Source organism: Leptonychotes weddellii, chromosome 4 (genome assembly GCF_054177405.1).
Source record: "Leptonychotes weddellii isolate Sample4059 chromosome 4, ASM5417740v2, whole genome shotgun sequence".
NCBI lineage: Eukaryota > Metazoa > Chordata > Mammalia > Carnivora > Phocidae > Leptonychotes > Leptonychotes weddellii.
Window position 1 is genome coordinate 135,149,056 of NC_138372.1, and position 19,349 is coordinate 135,168,404.

Genomic DNA, 19,349 nt, shown 5'->3' on the forward strand with positions numbered 1-19,349 from the left:
GGTATGGATTAATAAACTATCAATGGTGTTTCAATGACGCCTGTTTTTCATTAATTGGTAGCTCTTCAGAAACTCATCAAAAACTTCCCATTCATTTTGTGGAATTCAGATGGTTGGGGATGAATGGTCTGAGAGGCTCTTTACTCTGCCAAAGTAGCTCATGAAAAATATGGTCAATTTAATTCAACACAGCAAACATACATTGAATTCAGAATATGGGAAAAGCATTGTACTACATACTGTGACAGTATCAAGAGATTTCCCCTGTGGTGGCCATCTGTTGTTTGCTACCCAGCATCCATTTTCCTTCTGTTTGGGAGTGGGTGAAAGTCACCCACTCCCAGCCATATGGTTTGGGTGGGATTGGCCCTTTACCCAAGTGTAGAGGTGAGCCTTGCTTGGCTTAAGGTAGTCAGCACATCCCATCCCCAAGACCGTAGTTTTGGATTCAGAGTGGGCATATAACACATGGTTTTAAACAGACTTGTTTTCTGGGGCTTCTGGGAAAATGAAGCTTGCTCTCTTTTTCCCATGGGAACTTCTGGAAGAGACACTCCCTCTTTCCTTAGGCAGTATAAATAAGGATATGAGGTCTGGGAGAACCTAGAGCTGTGAATGGGCAAAACACCACACAGATTCTTAAGATGAAAGGGGGCAATGCCAGGAGCCAGGCACTATCTGAGGCCAGCCCTTCTACTGGTCATGTGAGCCAATACATTTTTTTTTTAAGTAGGCTCCACACCTAGCATGGAGCCCAACACCGGGCTTGAACTCATGACCCTGAGGTCAAGACCGGAGCTGAGATCAAGAGTCAGACACTTAAACAACTGGGCCACCCAGGTGCCCACCAATACATTTCCTTAAGCCAATTGGAAATTTGCTTAAGGCAGTTGGGGTTTTCTATCACTTGGAAGTATGAGAATCCATATGGCTTTGATGTCAGCAGTTAGAAAAAAGATTCATGATAGCTGCAACCTATGTGTTACAATTGTTCTAGAATAGTGATTCATATGTGTAAGAAAACTTGATACAGGGACTAAGATTATTATGGAAACAAAATTAACCAATGGCAAGTTTTTATTGAAATGCCTTGAGAGAAGGGATCATATCTGTTCGGTCTTTTAGAACCATTCTTGGCACATAATTAAACTCTCAGTATATGTTGATTGAATGTGTGAGGTTAATAGTATGCTAGATTCTGTGTTTCCCACATAAAGGAGACCTTCTCTTTGTCATTGGGGCATTCCTGATTAGAGGCTTTACCAGCCATAAACTTTCTTTTGAATATATATTTATATATGTTTTAATTAATAAAGTTTATTTATTTAAATTTAATTTTTTTTTTTTAGAGATCCTAGAATTAAAATTTGTTTTTTAGGGCAGCTTAGGTTCACAGCAAAACTGAAGGGAAAGTATAGAGAATTCTCATATACTCACACCCCCTGCACATGGATAATTTCTTCCACTATCAACATCCCATTCATAGTGGCACATTTGTTATAATTAATGAACTTACATTGACACATTATCACTCAAACCCATAATTTACATTGGGGTTCACTCTTGGTGTTGTACATTCTATGGGTTTTGACAAATGTTTAATGATACGTATCTGCCATTATAACATTGTACAGAATAGTTTCATTGCCCTAAAAATCCACTGTGCTCTGCCCATACATTTCTCTCTCTCCCCAGCTCCTAGCAGCCGCTAATCTTTTTACTGTTTCCATAGTTTTGCCTTTCCCAGAATGTCATGTTGTTGGAATCATAGAGTCTTTTTAGATTGGTTTATTTCACTGAGTAATATGCATTTAAGTTTCCTCCATGTCTTTTCATGGCTTGATAGCTAATTTCTTTTAAACATTGGACAATATTCCACTGTCGTTAGGTACCTTTATTTATCCACTTACCTGGGAAAGGATATCTTGGTTGCTTCCAAGTTTTGGCATGTATGAATTGAGCTGCTGTCAATATCTGTGTGCAGTTTTTGGACGTAAATTTTCAAATCCTGTGGGTAAATAACCAATGGGTGCAATTGCTGGATCGTACGGTGAGAGTGTTTAATTTTTTGTAAGAAACTTCCAAACTGCCTTCCAAAGTGGCTATACCATTTTGCATCCCCACCAGCAATGAATGAGAATTCCTTATGCTCCTTATCCTCGCCAACATTTGGTGTTGTCCGTGTTTTGGATTTTTGCCATTCTAATAGGTGTGTAATGGTATCTCATTGTTTTAATTTGCAATTCCCTAATGATGTATGATGTTGAACAAATTAAATGTGGTTAATGCTCTTGTACTTAAATCTCTCCTGCTTAAACTTCATGGTGATGGCTTTGAATTGTAATTGTAGAAGGATTTGTGTCCTTCCAGCCAGTAGACTTTAATAAATAACATTCAGGAAATTTTCCTGTAAGTCCTATGGTTCTGATATTTCCATCATGTCTCTAGAATCTTCTCATGGCAAATTGCTGTGTCAAACTGAATTATGAAAGTGAGTCAGGTTTCTTCTTCTTTTTTTTTTTTTTTTAAAGATTTTATTTATTTATTTGAGACAGAGAGAATGAGAGACAGAGAGCATGAGAGGGAGGAGGGTCAGAGGGAGAAGCAGACTCCCTGTCGAGCAGGGAGCCCGATGCGGGACTCGATCCCGGGACTCCAGGATCATGACCTGAGCCGAAGGCAGTCGCCCAACCAACTGAGCCACCCAGGCGCCCGAGTCAGGTTTCTTCTTATTGAGGGCGAAAATTCTGTTTTGTTATGGTATTTTTTCTCCAAGTTTTACTTCTTTAAGAACAGCATAGGAAGTTAACATTTCAAAACATAGCTGAATGAAAAAGCCCATTTTGGAATGCCAAGCTGTCATAGAGTTATTTTATCTCCCTGATATAACACTATAATAACATTATTCTGTACTTGATATAAACATAAGCACACCAGTTTCTATCATTTTTGCCCTTGGTTTTTGGAGATGGAATTTAGAGGGAAAACATTTAGATATGAAATATTGAAATCTATTGAAAGTGTATAGAATTATTTAATAGTAAAACAGGGCTGCTTGTTTCTTTTAGAAGTGACATCAGGTGGGTTAGCTAACTGAAGCTGCCAAGACTGTATTTTAATGATCTCTAGGGTTTATCTCTTACTTAAAATTCTTTGTCATTTAGTCTGCATGTGTTAAATCACTGACACTTGCTAAATTCTTTTTCAGATTTGTTGGTTGTCTACTGTTTGGTGTTGATCATTTGATCACTTTGATGTGTGATAGGAGGAAGAAAGTAGTTATCTAATTTTCACTGAACAGTCGTCCCTAAGGTATTAAAAATATTCATTCTATATTTTATCTGTCATCAGCTATAGATTGTGAAATGTTCTGATAGAAAATTTAAATTCAGGGCTCCTACTTTAGTCAGCTCTCACTCAGTATTGCAGTGGTAACAAATAACCCCCAATAACCCCAATAACCCCTCTCTTACTGCCTTACAGATAACCCCCAAATTTCTGTGGCTTGGACCTCCTAAGATATCTTTCTTTCTTTTTTTTTTAAGATATATTTATTTATTTTAGAGGAGGGGGGAGGGGCAGAGAGAGAGGGAGAGAAAATCTCAAATAGGCTCCACACCGAGCACAAAACCCGACATGGGGCTTGATCCCAAGACCCTGAGATCATGACCTGAGCTGAAACCAAGAGTCAGACACTTAACCGACTGAGCCACCCAGGTGCCCCTCCTAAGATTTATTTCTTGTTCACCGTGCATATAAATATATAAAGTTGGTAGTGCCTTTGCTTCTGCCTCAAGTATCTTTCATTCCAGGATCCAGGCTGAAGAAGTCCCCATCTGGGACATGTCATTCTTGTGGCTGAAGGAAAAGATCTCTTAAAAGACAATCAAAGCTTGCAGTGGCTCTTTAAGTTCCTGCTCAGCTGTGGCCATATACCTTTCCTATTCCCATTCCAATGGCCAGAGCAAACCTCATGGCCAAGCCCAGCATTGGTGTCTTCCAAGAGAGACACTGCAGTTTACAAGGCAATTGATTGGCATGTGTCATTCTCTTACAGAAAAGGGGAGGGGAGATAATACAATATAGCATTAGTATAATTCTAGATAGGGCCACTGGTATCTTTTTCTATCATGCCCTGTTCCTCTGCTGCTTCTCTGAAAAGTCCTTTCCGTGTTCCTCTCACACATTCCTCCTTCACCCCTGTGTTTTTTTGTTGCCAAGTAGACCCATGAAACCTCCTCAGCTTCTCTGCCCAGCCTTTTGTGGCATCTTTATGATATAGTGCCTACATGATTGCTTTAGTCAAAACTGACAAGAAATCGCATAGCCTCTGGAGCTGTCTGATGTGATAAAGAATAGTTCTGCTCTGAGCCAGATAGGCTCCATATTTGCTGATTATATCCATTATTTTTGTTTTATTCCTGGTGATTGCTTTGAAGTGAAGTTTTAAATAAATCAGATAATTACTGCTTATATCCATTTGATATATGTCCAGAACCCTTACAAACCTTACTCTTACTGTCTTATGTTGCTTTATAGCACACAGCGATTTTTAGCTCTGTCATTTCATCTGATACTCACAAGAATCCTGATGGTGTGAATAATACTGTGATTCCCATTTTACAGGCTGGGAAAAGTTAAGCAGTTTATTCATGAGCAAAGGCTAGTGAGCTCTATAGCCAGTATTCAAGCCAGGTTACATAACAATGGATGCTTTTTGTTACTGATAAAGAAATACCCTGTTTTAAGCATATCTGGAAGAATGCATAATGTAGTATAGAAAATACTTTGTAAAGAAGTTTTCAATGAAGATCATTGTTTCACAGATAGGATTCATCTTAAAATTAAACAACAAAAAAAGTCTTTGTTTTGATAACTAAATTTCAGTTTACATACAACTTTCCCCAGGAAAGTAATCATTATATAGATTGGGTAATATGGTTATGGAGTACAACACTCAATGAAGCTGATTTCCCCATTGCAGTAAATGGCATCCCCTCCATACTCTTGCTCAGTGGTCTGTCCAGTCTTCTTTCTCTCCACCGCCCTGCCCTCCTCCAGCCACTACTGCTCTCAACCGGAATGTGGCAGTTGCCCCCTAAATAGCCCTCCATGCCTTTTCTTGCCTCCTCCAAGCCTTCCATCACACTAAGACTAGTGGTATTTCCAGCATGTAACTCTGAATTTGCCTGACTTCTCTGTCCCCACCCAAATTCCTTACTGCAGCTACAGGGCTCCCAGGTGATGTCACCCTGCCAACTGCCAGCCTCCTCTCATGCCATTCTCTCACTCACTCTGTGTCTTTAATCTCCTTCTCTCTTCTGCTCCCTGGCTTCCTCCTCTAGTCTATTAGCACTCCCTTTTCAGATCCCACCTTCTCAGCAGAGCCAGCCATGACCCCCAGACTACGATAACTAGTCCTGTGTCAGTCGACTGCAGCCAGAAACTCACCTCCATACCCCCGCATGCCATCACTAAGACTTGTAGATTTTCCTTTTTAAGTATCACTGGAAGCTGACTGATGTACATAGGACCTTCCAGCTGCTCATTTCCACGGATGTCTAAGAAGATAATGTTTTTTGTGGAAGTCCCCACTCACTCACACCGGTCACCATTACAAGGAAATCCTCAGGGGTTGAGGAGAAAACAACCAAGTTCAAACAGGTTTCAAAGCAACCATATTTAAGACAACCAAAGCAACTGTGTTTCAAACACAATATGCCTCATGTTTTAGACCATAACTGGCTCCCTGTGATAAATGCTAAAATTAATCAAAGTGCCCCCAAAGTGTGACTGCCTTTCATGCTGTGGCCTGACCAGTGGAAGCAGTTTGGAATCTCTAAGTGATCGGATTGCTAAGGATTGGTTTGTGCTCCATGCTTGTTGCCGTTGTGTGTTGAGGAGTTGGGTCCCCATACTACTTGAGTGTGCTACATGACAGGTCGAAGTAAACACAGAGGGCCTGTGGTGGGTACCTCTCCATTATACAACAAAATGTGTAAGTTCTGTATTTTTGAGGCCAAAGTAGACCAGTCGTTTCGCTTGTGGCTAATCTTTAGGTGTCAGTATGGCAAGGCGGCTTGTAGTACACTGCTCCATCAGCCAGACAGCTGCCTCTTGAGACTTGCTGATAATTCGCTGTGCCCATGGATTTTGATGATGTCAGGTCTGGGCTTGCTCTCCAGGTAACAGACCAGGTTTAATTTGAGCCAGATCTCAGGAGACAGTTTGGAGAGGGTGGGTCACACGCCTGCCGCTATCCTTTGAGGGGTGCACTTTGCCTCTTGCTCTTCTGACTTTCACTCAGCTAATAGCTGAGTTTAATATTTTTTTCCTGAAAATTGTTTCAAGGAGACTGTTTGCCTTGCCTTCTTGGAACTCATAGAATGAGAATAGGGGTCTGTAAATATCTTGGTTGAGAAGTAGAAGATTTTAGAGTGTCTCTTTGTCTGTTTGAGGGCCTGGCAGGAAGCCTCCTATTTACTGTAAATGAATAGTTGTTTCGTCTATTTTTGTCTTCCCTTCTTTGTTCTTTTCCTAGGAATGCCCTTTTCTTCATTTTCAGGCTATTGAAGTCTTCTAAGGCTCACTTAAAGTTTCATCTTATAGGAAACTTCCTAGATTTCCCCCAGTCAGAATTAATTTATTATTTTGTGAAATTTTACTTTGTACATTCATTTAGACTTGTGACATCCTGTGATCTTTTTAAAGTTCTTGTTTACCTACTTTTCTCCCCCACATTTTCGAATTTTTAAAATGATTATATTTAAAATTCAATTTAATTAACATATACTGTATTATTAGTTTCAGGGGTAGAATTTAGTGATTCATCAGTTGCATATAACACCCAGTGCTCATTACATCACATGCCCTCCTTAATGCCCATCACCCAATTACCCCATCCCCCCACCCACCTCCCCTCCAGCAACCCTGTTTGTTCCTTATAGGTCAGAGCCTCTTATGGTTTGCCGCCCTGTTTTTATCTTATTTTATTTTCCCTTCCCTTCCCCTATGTTCATCTGTTTTGTTTCTTAAATTCTACATAGAAATTATATGGTACTTGTCTTCTTCTGACTTATTTTGCTTACCATAATATACTCTAGTTCCATCTGCCTCTTTGCAAATGGCAAGATTTCATTCTTTTTGATGGCTGAGTAATAGTCCATTGTGTGTATGTATGTATGTATGTATGTATGTATGTAATATGTATGTATGCATGTATAGAAAAGTATGTATGTATGTGGTATATATATCACATCTTCTTTATCCATTCATCCATCCATGGACATCTGGGCTCTTTCCGTAGTTTGCCTATTGTGGACATAGCTGCTATAAACATTGGGGTGCAGGTGCCCCTTCAAATCACTATTTTTATATATTTTGGATAAATACCTAGTAGTGTAATTACTAGATCATAGGATAGTTCTCTTTAACTTTTTGAGGAGCCTCCATACTGTTTTCCAGAGTGGCTGTACCAGTTTGCATTCCTACCAACAGTGTAAGAGGGTTCCCCTTTTTCCACATCCTTGCCAACACCTGTTGTTTCCTGAGTTGTTAATTTTAGCCATTCTGACCCGTGTCAGGTGATATCTCATTGTCGTTGTGATTTATATTTCCCTGATGATTTTTTCATGTGTCTGTTAGCCATTTGTATGTTTTCTGTGGAGAAATGTCTGTTCATGTCTTTTGCCCATTTCTTGACTGGATTTTTTGTTTTTGGGGTGTTGAGTTTTATAAGTTCTTCATAGATTTTGAATACTAGCCCTTTATCTGATAAGGGATTTGCAAATATCTTCTCCCATTCCATAGGTTGCCTTTTAGTTTTGTTGATTGTTTCCCTTGCTGTGCAGAAGCTTTTTATCTTGATGAAGTCCTTATAGTTCATTTTTGCTTTTTTTCCCCCTTGTCTCTGGAGATGAGTCTAGTAGGAAGTCGCTGTGGCTGAGGTCAAAAAGGTTGCTGCTTGTGTTTTTCTCTAGGATTTTTTATGGATGCCTGTGTCATATTTAGGTCTTTCATCCATTTGGGATTCATTTTTGTGTATGGTGTAAGAAAGTGGTCCAGTTTCATTCTTCTGCATGTGGCTGTCCAATATTCCCAGCACCATTTGTTGAAGAGACTGTCTTTTTTCCATTGGATATTCTTTCCTGCTTTGTCGAAGATTAGTTGACTATAGAGTTGAGGGTCCATTTCTGGGTTCCCTATTCTGTTCCATTGATGTATGTGTCTGTTTTTGTGCCAGTACCATACTGTCTTGATGATTACAGCTCTGTAATACAGCATGAAGTCCGGAATTGTGATGCCACCATCTTTACTTTTCTTTTTCAACATTACTTGGGCTATTTGGGGTCTTTTCTGGTTCCATACAAATTTTAGGATTGTTTGTTCCAGCTCTGTGAAAAATGCTGGCATTAATTTGATAGGGATTGCCTTGAGTGTGTAGACTGCTTTGGGTAGTATAGGCAATTCAACAGTATTTGTTCTTCTGTGTTCTTCTATAGATTTGTTAATCTATGAGCATGGAATGTTTTTGCCTTTCTTTGTGTCTTCCTCAGTTTCTTTCATAAGTGTTCTATAGTTTTCAGAGTACAAATCTTTTACCTCTTTGGTTAGGTTTATTTCTAGGTATCTCACGGTTTTTGGTGCCCAGATTTTCCAATTTTTGAGAAAAGGACTGAAACTTGGTCAAATTCATGCTGCCCCCAATGTCCAGTAAGAAGCTCTACCCAGTAGGAGGGCTGTAAATTTGTTGAATGAATTTGAATCTTTAAGGCTTGTTCTTTAATGAGAAGGACGTTGCACAATTATAATATTCTCCATAAACAAGTGGACACTCAAAAAGGACTGCTCTGATGTTCTTTTATCTGTCTTGCCATGAATTTGCAATTTCCTTACCACTTCAGGCCAAAACACTGAGTTTTCAAGAATAACTATTTTCCCTTCTCCATAACTGAGTTCAGGAAAAACCAGCCATTCCACTGGACCTAGTTATCTTGTGTAGTATACTCAGTATAAGATTATGCAATAAGAGTAAGAAGCTAGGCTTCCTTTTGGGTGGGGCTGGAGTATTTCCTGTTTGGAGGCTAAATCTTCTGAAATCAGAATCAATTTTCTAAAACATACCACATTGAATTGAGCCCCAGAGACATGTTTTTCTGTTTGTATTCTTTTCCTTTCCTTTTGATAATAGAAGACATTATAAAAATTCTCACTTCACTATCTTCCTATTCTTAGCTTTTCTTGGGGGGAATCCAGTCAGAAGATACTAAGTTTGGAGTCTCTTTATCAAATTCTTCATAGGAAAAATGATCTGAGCCAACACCACAGCAGCCAGCATCTGTTGTCTCTAGAAGGAGACTGCAGCAGTGATTATGCACAGGGTAAGTCGCTTACAAAATAAATTGATCAATTTAAAAAATTAGATGTGGAGAATAAAAAGGCACCTGAGGATTTTTACAGTTTTTGTGATATAATCAGCTGTAGCCAAGAGAGTTGCTTTATAATGTGAATATTCTTAGCTTCAGTCTCACATTTTCTTCAGAATTAACTATCATAATCCTTTTCATTACTCTAACAGAGTCTGAGGACTCTTTTCCTAGAGTGAAGTCTCCCTCCCAACTCCTCTGTTAATAGTTTGGGACGTAATGTGACAGTAGTACTCTGATTTATGAGTCAGATCCTGGGTAGCCTAAGAAAAATAAAATAACTTAGGAAGACTTTTTATATACCTATTTATTTTTCCTCTTTATTCCCCTTAAAATGAAAATACTGAGCCTTTCTATTTTACATTTGTGAAAGAAGATAGCAGTGCAATTAATAGGAGGAGCATGATCCTTGGATTCAAATCTCAGCTTCAGGGCACCTAGGTGGCTCAGATGGTTAAGCACCTGCCTTTGGCTCAGGTCATGATCTCCAGGTCCTGGGATCAAGCCCCACAATAGGCTCCCTGCTCAGCAGGGAGTCTGCTTCTCCCTCTTCCTCTGCCTCTCCCCACTGCTCCTACTCTCTCGCTCTCTGTTTCTCTCTGTCTTAAATGAATAAATAAAAAATTCTTAAAAAAAAAAAAGAAACCACAACAAAAAAAACACAAATCTCAGCTTCAACACCCAGTAGTTGTGTATATGTATTTTTCTGCATATCAGTATCCTCCTAATAACTACTTTGCAATTTCTCTGGCCATTGGTATAAACAATAGATATTCAAATATAGCTATTATTGCTATTATCATCAATTATCCTGACTTACAGAAATATACAAGTTCCTTGGAAAGTATACATTTTTGGAGAGTGATCAGGGATGGGGTATTATTATACTTTAATTTTTTCTTTTTTGGTTTCCTTTCCTTCATTCCGTATATGCATATGTACATGTATTTGTGATTATGAATGTGATTATGAATGTGTGTGTGTGTGAATTTCACATACTGTGTGTCAGGCACCATTTCGAGCACTTTGGTAACTTTTTATTAACGAATAAAACAGATAAAAAATTCTACCTGCTCATGGAGCTTACATGATTGTAGTAGGTATAGCTGGAAGCTGATAAATTCTATGGAAAAATGAAGCAAGGTAAGAGGAGAGGGATTTGGGAGTGGGTTGCACTTATAAATAGGGAGGTCAGGGTAGGCCTTAGTGTGAATATGACACTGGATTTGTGTTCTTAGGGGTTTTCATGTACTCTCCTCGAGAATGGAGAATGGGGAGAAGGGAGATGAGAACACAGAAAAGAATAGGAGCCTGCTGATCTGTAGGAGAATATGAGTATTTCCTTTGTGTAACATGTGTCCAGAAAAAAATAATACAGATGAGCAAAGTCTTCCAGGTGGCCTCATTTTATTTTATTCAGTTTGAGCAAAAATCTTCCTTAAATGCTTTTTCTGCATACCCTGCCATCCCAAAAGATGGATACTGAGTACAGTCCACTTGGTCTGTGACGGCTGCCGGAGGTCATCACCATGACTCTCGCATCTGTTACTGAATTGTCATGAAGCAGGGTCCTCAGGACCAACAGAGATGCTTTAGGCTATTTGCCTACATAAAGGCTGAGTCCGCAGTGGTTGTGAGTTCTACATCATAGCTACTACACACATACGGCTATTCAAATTAAAATAAGTGACATTAAAAATTCAGTTTCTTAGGGCATCTGGGTGGCTCAGATGGTTAAGCGTCTGCCTTCGGCTCAGGTCATGATCCCGGGGTCCTGGGATCGAGTCCCGCATCGGGCTCCCTGCTCCTTAGGAGCCTGCTTCTCCCTCTGCTTCTCTCTCTCTCTCTCTCTGTCTCTGTCTCTCATGGATAAATAAATAAAATCTTTAAAAAAAAAAAATTCAGTTTCTTAGTCACATTAGTCACATTTTAAGTGCCATACGTGTCTAATGGCTACTGCGTTAGCACAGATAGAGAACATTTCTAACACTGCAGAAAATTCTGTCAGTATTTGTTATTTTATGTGTTCCTATCTCTGACATTGTTTTTTCTGGTACTATCAGCTTCCAACTGTATCTCTTCCTTTTGATTTGTTGTTTCTCATGGTTTATAGGTTTAAATACTAGATTTAGAATTTTGTGTGAAGTAAGGGTAGAGAGGCTCTAACAGAGAGCAGAGGAGCTTTCTTATGTTCAAGTCCTTGAGTTGTCATACTTAGAATTTATATTCCTATTCTGACTGCCCCAAGGCCTTTTTTGCTTGGTTATTGTTATGCAGCTGTGCTCTGGGTGGTAAGAGAATCAGACTGCTGAGTTATTATGGGAGAAGTGCTATCAAACTTTAAAGGTAAAATTGCACTTTTATGGAAATACTTTAGATCCAGTCAGTGGTACCCTACTTGGAGCGATGCTATTCAAGGATTGTTTATTTACTGACTGCCTACACACGTACACCAAGCACTGTGTTAGGCCCAGGAGATGCAAGCAAAAATGAACATAGCCTCAATCCATGATATCACAGTTTATGTGGTGGAGAGAATCATAAATAGGCAGAATTTCAATTATCCAGTGCCCAGGTAGGCCCAGGATACTCTGAAAGCACAGAGGAGGATGGTTCATGAGCCAGCCTTCCCTGGGGGTGGCGGGGAGGGAAATGAGACAGGAGATCAAAGGCCAGAGAATGCTTCCTAAAGAAGAGATTCTTAAATGGCATCCTGGAGGATAAATAGGTGTTAGTCACATGATGGAGTTGGGAGAATGAGATGAACAAAACATGATGTACCATAGTGTGAACAAAGATGCTGAGGAGTGAACTGGCATGGTGAGAGCGGGAACTTTTAAGTGTATTTTTGATGGAATTCAGAAGAAAAGAGAGATTGTGTTTGTAGAGAGGGACAGGCTTTGAATGGTATGTTGAAGTGATGGTTTTCAGCAGAGCTGGAGAGGGGCAGGGCAGGGGTGGTAACGTAGGCTGATTACTCAGTAGTTCAGGTAGTTCAGGCAGCTCTGTGGAGGTGGAGTTTGGGGGAGCTAGGCTGGAGGCTGGGACACCAGTGGTGGTAGGTGCGTGGAAGAGGAGGGAGCCATAGCAGGCCCTCAGTCCAGAGGTAATGAGAGCCTGATGTGAGAGTGTGGAACAGAGCACCTGGGTTCAATCAACGTTTAAGGCATAAAATTATCAGTATTTGAGGTTTAATTTGATGTGGTGGCTGAAGGAGAGAAGAGGAGTCAGAGATGACTCTAAGCTTTCAGGAAAGCAGTTAATTTGAACTGTTCTTCCATGTTTACAGTCATAGGTTTTGACCTGTTGCTTCTACTAGTGATTTGCTTTGGCAACTGTGGTGTCCAGGATGGGTTTTGGCTGTTGAAGGCTCCATCACATTCTCATTGGTTAAAAGAACTTGAAGCACAGACCATAGTGAAGTACCACCCTCCTATGACTTTAATTCTGCAGCAGCCTATGAAAATTTATAGAAATTTGGCTTCATTTCTAGTGGCTCCAATCCAGATGCCAGAATTACCCCATTGCTGGGACGGCCTTTGGGTGGACCACTGAATCTGTTATTCATTATGAACAACTGAAAACCATCAATAAAATTCTTGTATTATGCCAACAGTAACACCAGTCAAGTATTAAGGTAGGTTTCGGAAAGTTACGAATCTCAAAATCTGTCTAGCTGAACTCTTATTTGTATGTTTATACATATTTATTTATCATGTGGAAAAGCTAGTGCCTTCCTTTTTATAATTGTACATTGCTTTTTTTTAGATTATAAATTAAATTCTGAATGTTGGTGGAGACATGCTTATAGATCTGTAGACAGTCACTTTAAAGTAAAAGTACAAATCGAGTCCAGATAGGGGAACCAGAAGTAGGAGTGGAGCCAGCCCAAAGGGTCCATTACAATGGGGCCTATATTGAAAGCAAGAATTCTCTCATACCTGTAGTGTGTTTTAAAAGGATTTTCCAAGTAACAGTTAATATTTTAATGACATCTGTTAACCTTCAAAAAAACCTAGTTCTCTATTTTGCAAGATTAAGGAAACATGCCAAATACATGTTGATACTTCTGCTTTTATTGACATATTTCATGACTGCATGGCTAAAGCCACAAAAGAGTAGGCACCGGCCACTTTCTTTTCATAGTTTTATTTAGTCACTGACCTGGCTTTTGATGCTGAATATCTTCTCCTTGTCACTCAAACTGCTCCATCAAATTGGATCTTCAGTGGTCTGGCAGTTTTGAATGACTTCTTGGAGGCTGTGAAACCCTGTTCCCTAATCAGGAAGATCTGGGTGAGTCTTGTAGGAGGAAAGATGGTACATCTCTTCTAAGTAAGACAACAGGATTATGGGACAATTACAACATCTTCAGAAGTTTTATCTGGAGAATAGTGATGTGTTTTGGTGATGAACAAATACTGTAAGTTGAGAAGCTTGGGAAGTTTTCATATTCTTTAAGAGTGTTTTGTATAAAGGAGGAATGAAAACAAGCTGACTTTTTGTAGTTCTTGGTAGAGGTTACATTAACTATTTGTCAAAAGTTGGATTTTTGAAGATTCTTGGCTTCTAAGAACATTCATCATGAACTGCCATTCTTTGTATGCTGTCCATGAAGGTTGTTTAACAACATGTCAAAATAACTTTATAAAAAGATATATGTTTCATTAATCCCAATGGGAGCTTTCTGAGGTGCATTTTCTTTATGAATAATTAGTGTCATTCTGTGAAACTCATGATTTCTTAGGGTGAGGAAGAAGGGGTAAAAAGCTATCTTTTCAAGCCATTTGTGATTTAGTACCAGCTGGTCAAGTGAGTTGAAAAACCTTCTGAGTCATATGTCATATTATTTTGAATGCCTTTTCTCTCTCTTGGGAAACTGGCTAACCTCTGCGGTCTCTCTCCCATGGCAAATCACTCTAAAACTTTGATCTTCTCAAACCAGTTTGTCAGATGTAGCAGATAAAGCATGTATGACCTTTTGTGTGCCAATTCAACCTGGCTGGTCGGAAACCATAAGTTAATCCTGTATGACTTTTATTTCCAGGCATTACGGCAGAAGTTCTGGTGGTGACCTCTTTCGAGGAACTGCAGAGAAGGGCCCCAGAAGCAAGAGGGAAGATTGTTGTTTATAATCAACCTTATGTCAGCTACTCGAAGACAGTGCAGTACCGGGTCCAGGGGGCAGTGGAAGCTGCCAAAGTGGGGGCTTTGGCATCCCTGATTCGATCAGTGGCTTCCTTCTCCATCTATAGGTAGGTCATGGTGTTCATTTGAACTTCTTTAAAAAACCAGGATTGTCCATGAAAGAGGAGCCCTTATGAAATAAAAACAAAGCATTCAAATGAAAATACTGATTGTTTATGGAATTTTCCCCCCATTCCATATTTGGTCATTTGTTTGTAACATCTTCTTTGGCCTTTTTAGGATTCCTAGCATTATTTGTACATTCTTTTAAAAAGCTTTCCACATCGATGATGACCCCATAACATTCCTTATGTAACCAATATGTTATGTATTTTCATTGGAGGGAGAACTGAATTCACGTCTGTGTTTCATCAAAGATTCCTTATGACTTCAGAGGAAGCCAGGCCTTTTCCCATTGTTGCTAGAGAAGTGAAATAAAAATAAAGTGGGTAACATGATGGGAGTTGTCTGTGGTGTAGTGGAAAGAGAGGAGGAAGCAGAGGATCTTGGATATAGACCTGGTTCTGCCCCCAAACAAGTATGTGGCCTTGGGAATGCTCTTAAACTCCTTGGGTCTCAGCATTCTTCACTGTGAATCAGTGATGATGAAGAATTATATATTTACAATGTTACTTTGAGAATAAATGAGATGAACTTATGAAAGATACTTGATTTTCTGCAAAGGTCTAGTAAGTGTTTTGTGGTATTTAAGGGCAACATAAGTTTTGTCTTTTTCTTTGTAGTTCTGATTGAGGTAATTGTGAATTGCTTTATTGACCCTCAGTCTTAGGATAAAATTTAGCATTACAGTGGATAAAAGTTCTAAGACTTGACCTGTAGACATTTGGCCTAGTTTAATAGCTACATATGGTAGTGTCACACATTAAGGGTGAAGTATTTGATGGACATAAAACATGGATAAAAGAAGCACCATTCTAGTCATAGTCTGATCTCCCTAAGATAAAAAAAAAAAAAAGAAAACAAGGCAAGCAGAAACAATTGCAAATAGGGTTTATTTGGGTTTCAAGATTAGATTAGTATCTACTGTAAAGGAAGATTTATTTATTCTATACAATTTTTGTTTGGAGCTGGAGACACAGCTGTTTGATCTTAATTAGCACCCTGCGGCCCTTGAAAATAATATAATTGAGGAGACATCAGCCAATAAGAAACCAACTCAGAAGGGAGTTGTCCAAAATCACAGAGAAAAAAGGAAAGGGACATTTTTCTTTTATGGGGATAAGATATCTTCCCAGGGAGGAAGATGGGACATGTTAAAATCACTTTTAAAAGTTTTATAAGAGAGAAACTAGTTCTACTGATGTCATAGTGCTAAAATAATGTTCTTTTTGAGTCTAAAGGTTTGGGGACTCGTGAAATAATCATTGGCCCATAGTCTTTTGGATGGTTAATCTTCCCAGGATGGAAGTCCTAAAATGGTTAGCTTACTTCCCAGAATACCTCACTCGCCCCTTAGAATAACATACTCCTCAGCAAGCTGTGGCCATTCACTATGATTTCACTGGTCTTGAGATCTAAATTATGTAGTTAGTCTGTTGCTTTGTGAAATGGGGTGATTGCCAAAAATATTTATTTAAGAACTACTACTCATAAGACAAACTCCCAAATGACTTAGTATACTGCAATCTGCCAGGGTTAACTGACATTTTTTTTTCTGGTATAATGAAGACGTCTGGAAACCAAGTCTATAACCTGGGAGCCCCAGAAAAATTATGCCCAGCATAGAATGTAGACATCTATTGTTAACCTCTAATATTTGGGATCAACAAATTCTAGTGTATACTAAAAAGACATTTTTCTTTTTCTTCATATTTCTAGATCTAGACTGATTATAATTTTTCATTGATTTTATAGCTAACCATATTTCACTGGACTCTTGACTTTTATAACTTCGTATTTTTGATATTTATAAATACATAATAACATTGCCCTTTACACAGTACTTTAGAATCTTTGACGTACGGCATCTTACTTGTTCTGACAACTTAGTAGACCTAGTAGAAGGGGCATTATTATCCCCATTTTAGAGATAGAGAAATGAAAGTTCAGAGAATTCAACATGTTACCGTGTTTAAGTCTTACGTCTTGAAAAATAAAACTAAAATGAAACAAACTCTGCCTCTTTGTCCACTTCTAGCTAATTGTTCCTTAGAGCTAATTTTCCTTAAAAGAGTATTTTATGTTCCTGTCTCTAATTCTTCATCCGTCATTCTCTCTGCACACCATTTTAATCTGGCTTTGCCAGTATTGAAATGGAACCTGTTAAGGTCACAAATAGCAACTGTAGTTGTCAAATATAATGGACATTTTTCAGGCCATCATTTTACTTCCCCTCTCTGAAACATTGTCACTGTTGACTGCTCCCTAAATATCTCTTTTCTTTGGCTTCTATGGCTTCTCATATTCTCTTTCTCTTTCTTGCTCTCACCCCTTCCCTCTTTCCTACTTTCCCTCTTCCTCTCCTGTTTCCCTGGCTTCTCACTCTGAACATTCTACCTGAGCAGTCCTGTCATGCTTGTGACTTCCGCCACCATCTCTACTGTGACACTTTCCAAACCCACCTCTCCTTCCCATACCACTGCCTGAGCCCTAGGCCCTTATATCCCAACACCTCCCGATACGTCTTTCAGATGTTCCATAGCTATCTACACTTCAGTTTTCTTCAAAACTGAACTCATCTTCTTACCTCTTGAGCCTGCATTTCCTACTTCAGGGAAGAGAGTGTCATCTATTCTGCCTACTAAGCTAGATGGTTCTTGAGTACTTTTTGTTCTCTTCCCTTATCCATCATTTCTGGTAATTACTATGTCTCCTAGGTCCTGCTCTTTCCTAGTCATTTCAACAAACACATATTGAGTAGCTCTATTTCCCAACATCACTCCACATTCTAATAGTCAGGAGTCACTAACACTTTCCCGATGTACCACATTTCCTCAAGGTTTCATGACTTTCCATATGATTTCTCCCTTGTAGCCTTCTATCCTCTTCCTCACTGTCTCATACTGTCCTTTAAGATTCATCTTAAGTGTTTCTTTTTCTAGGGAGCACTCCCTGATATCTAGATCCAATGCAGGCGAGCCACCTCTTTATGGTATTCCCACATCATTCTGTGCATACTCTATATCATAATGTCTTGGAGGTAGTTGTGGTTCATGGTATGGTAGGGTACACTAACTATTGTAACAGCTTCAAATCTCAGTCACCTAACACAATAGGAATTGATTGACTGCTCACATAATGGTTCCCAGAGGGTGTTCAGCAGGTGGCCTTCTGCTCCTTCCCATCTTGTGACACCATCGCCTCTAAGATCTCAGAGTCCTCTTTTGAATCCAGCTGGCAAGTAAGAAGATAGAGAAAGTTGATAATCAAATGGGAGGTTTTCCATGGCCAGGTCTGGACATGGCGTACCTCACTTCTACTCACATTTCACTGGCCAGAATGAAGTTATGTAGAGGTGGGGAAATTTGGTCTATCTTTATGCCATCAGTGAAAGGTAAACTGTCCAGTCCATCTGAACCACCTGACTCCACTCTAAGTTCCAGAAAGACATTAAAAAATATGTATGTGTATTTAATATTATATTTAATATATGTAAATATATACAAACATATTTATATATATTTAAAACCTCTATATCTCCATCATCTAGTATGTTTGTTACATAATAGTCACTCAGGAACAGTTCTGTTGAAGGAATGAACTTGTCTGAAATTGTATAGTCAGTCATGGCAGGGCTGTTATGATAAACGTGGTGACCAGATTCTAAGTACTCTCTGACCAAACTGTGTAGCCTCTGTATAATAAGTTCAAAACAACCTGAATTTTTAGAGCACTTTGCTCTGTATTTAAGGAAAATATCCAGGTGCCCTATATTGCCAGATTATGTCTTTTTTCTGCCACAACATTCATGAACAACGATGTTTTGAATTGGTAATTGAATAAAACCGCTCCCTTCTCTCTGACAGACATTTCACCTGTGGTTCTATGGGAGTGGTGATACAGGATTCCGGTTAGGAGTAGTGTAGAGATCAGCAACCCTAGAGAACAGAATATAAATTGTAATTAGTTTCTGCTCGGCTTCAAAATCAGAGAAAACCCCTAAGGGGCAGATAATGTATTTGACCAGTTTAACTTGACACTTGTCAGCGCCGTTAACGATATTTGTCAGCCATTTTGGAAGTACAACAGACACATGGTTACATGACAGATATCCTTAAGAAACATCTGTAAAACATCCATTACTTGTTGCCTTCAATATCTCCAGGCTCATTGTTGTCATTTCTCTGTATTGCCATTATTAGTATTCTTGTGCTCAAATTTTCTTCAAAGAGATTTTTTTCTTTATTGAAGCTTTTATAGTGACTTTTGTTCACCATTAAGTATCAACTGGGACTCTCATTAGATCTTTTTTAGTTTTTCTGTATGTAAAATACCTTTTGCCTTGGTCATAGGAGAATATTTTAAGGATAAATGTAATTATTAATTTAAGTTCTGCAGAGGAACCATTTGTCTTACATTACTTCTCAAATTAATTAGTTTTTTAGTAAATATTTATTGAGAGCTTACCAGTGCTCAGAAGTTGCCAAGCTGTAGGGTTATTAAAATGAATTAGACATGTTTTTTGTCCCTCAGAAATATTCTATCTGGCTAAAAGAGAGGAGGGTAAGCTTAAAATATAAAACTAATGTAATCTCTTTTTACATTTAGTGCTAAATG

At 38.9% G+C, this 19,349-nt stretch overlaps 1 protein-coding gene across 3 annotated transcripts in view; it reads left to right on the top strand.

Annotated features, from left to right (window-relative positions):
* The window catches only part of CPQ (carboxypeptidase Q), a 444,935-nt gene that overhangs the window by 132,941 nt on the left and 292,645 nt on the right, over positions 1-19,349 (top strand). For all 3 annotated transcript variants that reach the window (XM_081816298.1, XM_081816300.1, XM_081816299.1), the window contains exon 3: positions 14,473-14,680. In XM_081816298.1, the coding sequence (XP_081672424.1) occupies positions 14,473-14,680 (208 nt within the window). The remainder of the gene's footprint in view (positions 1-14,472; positions 14,681-19,349) is intronic.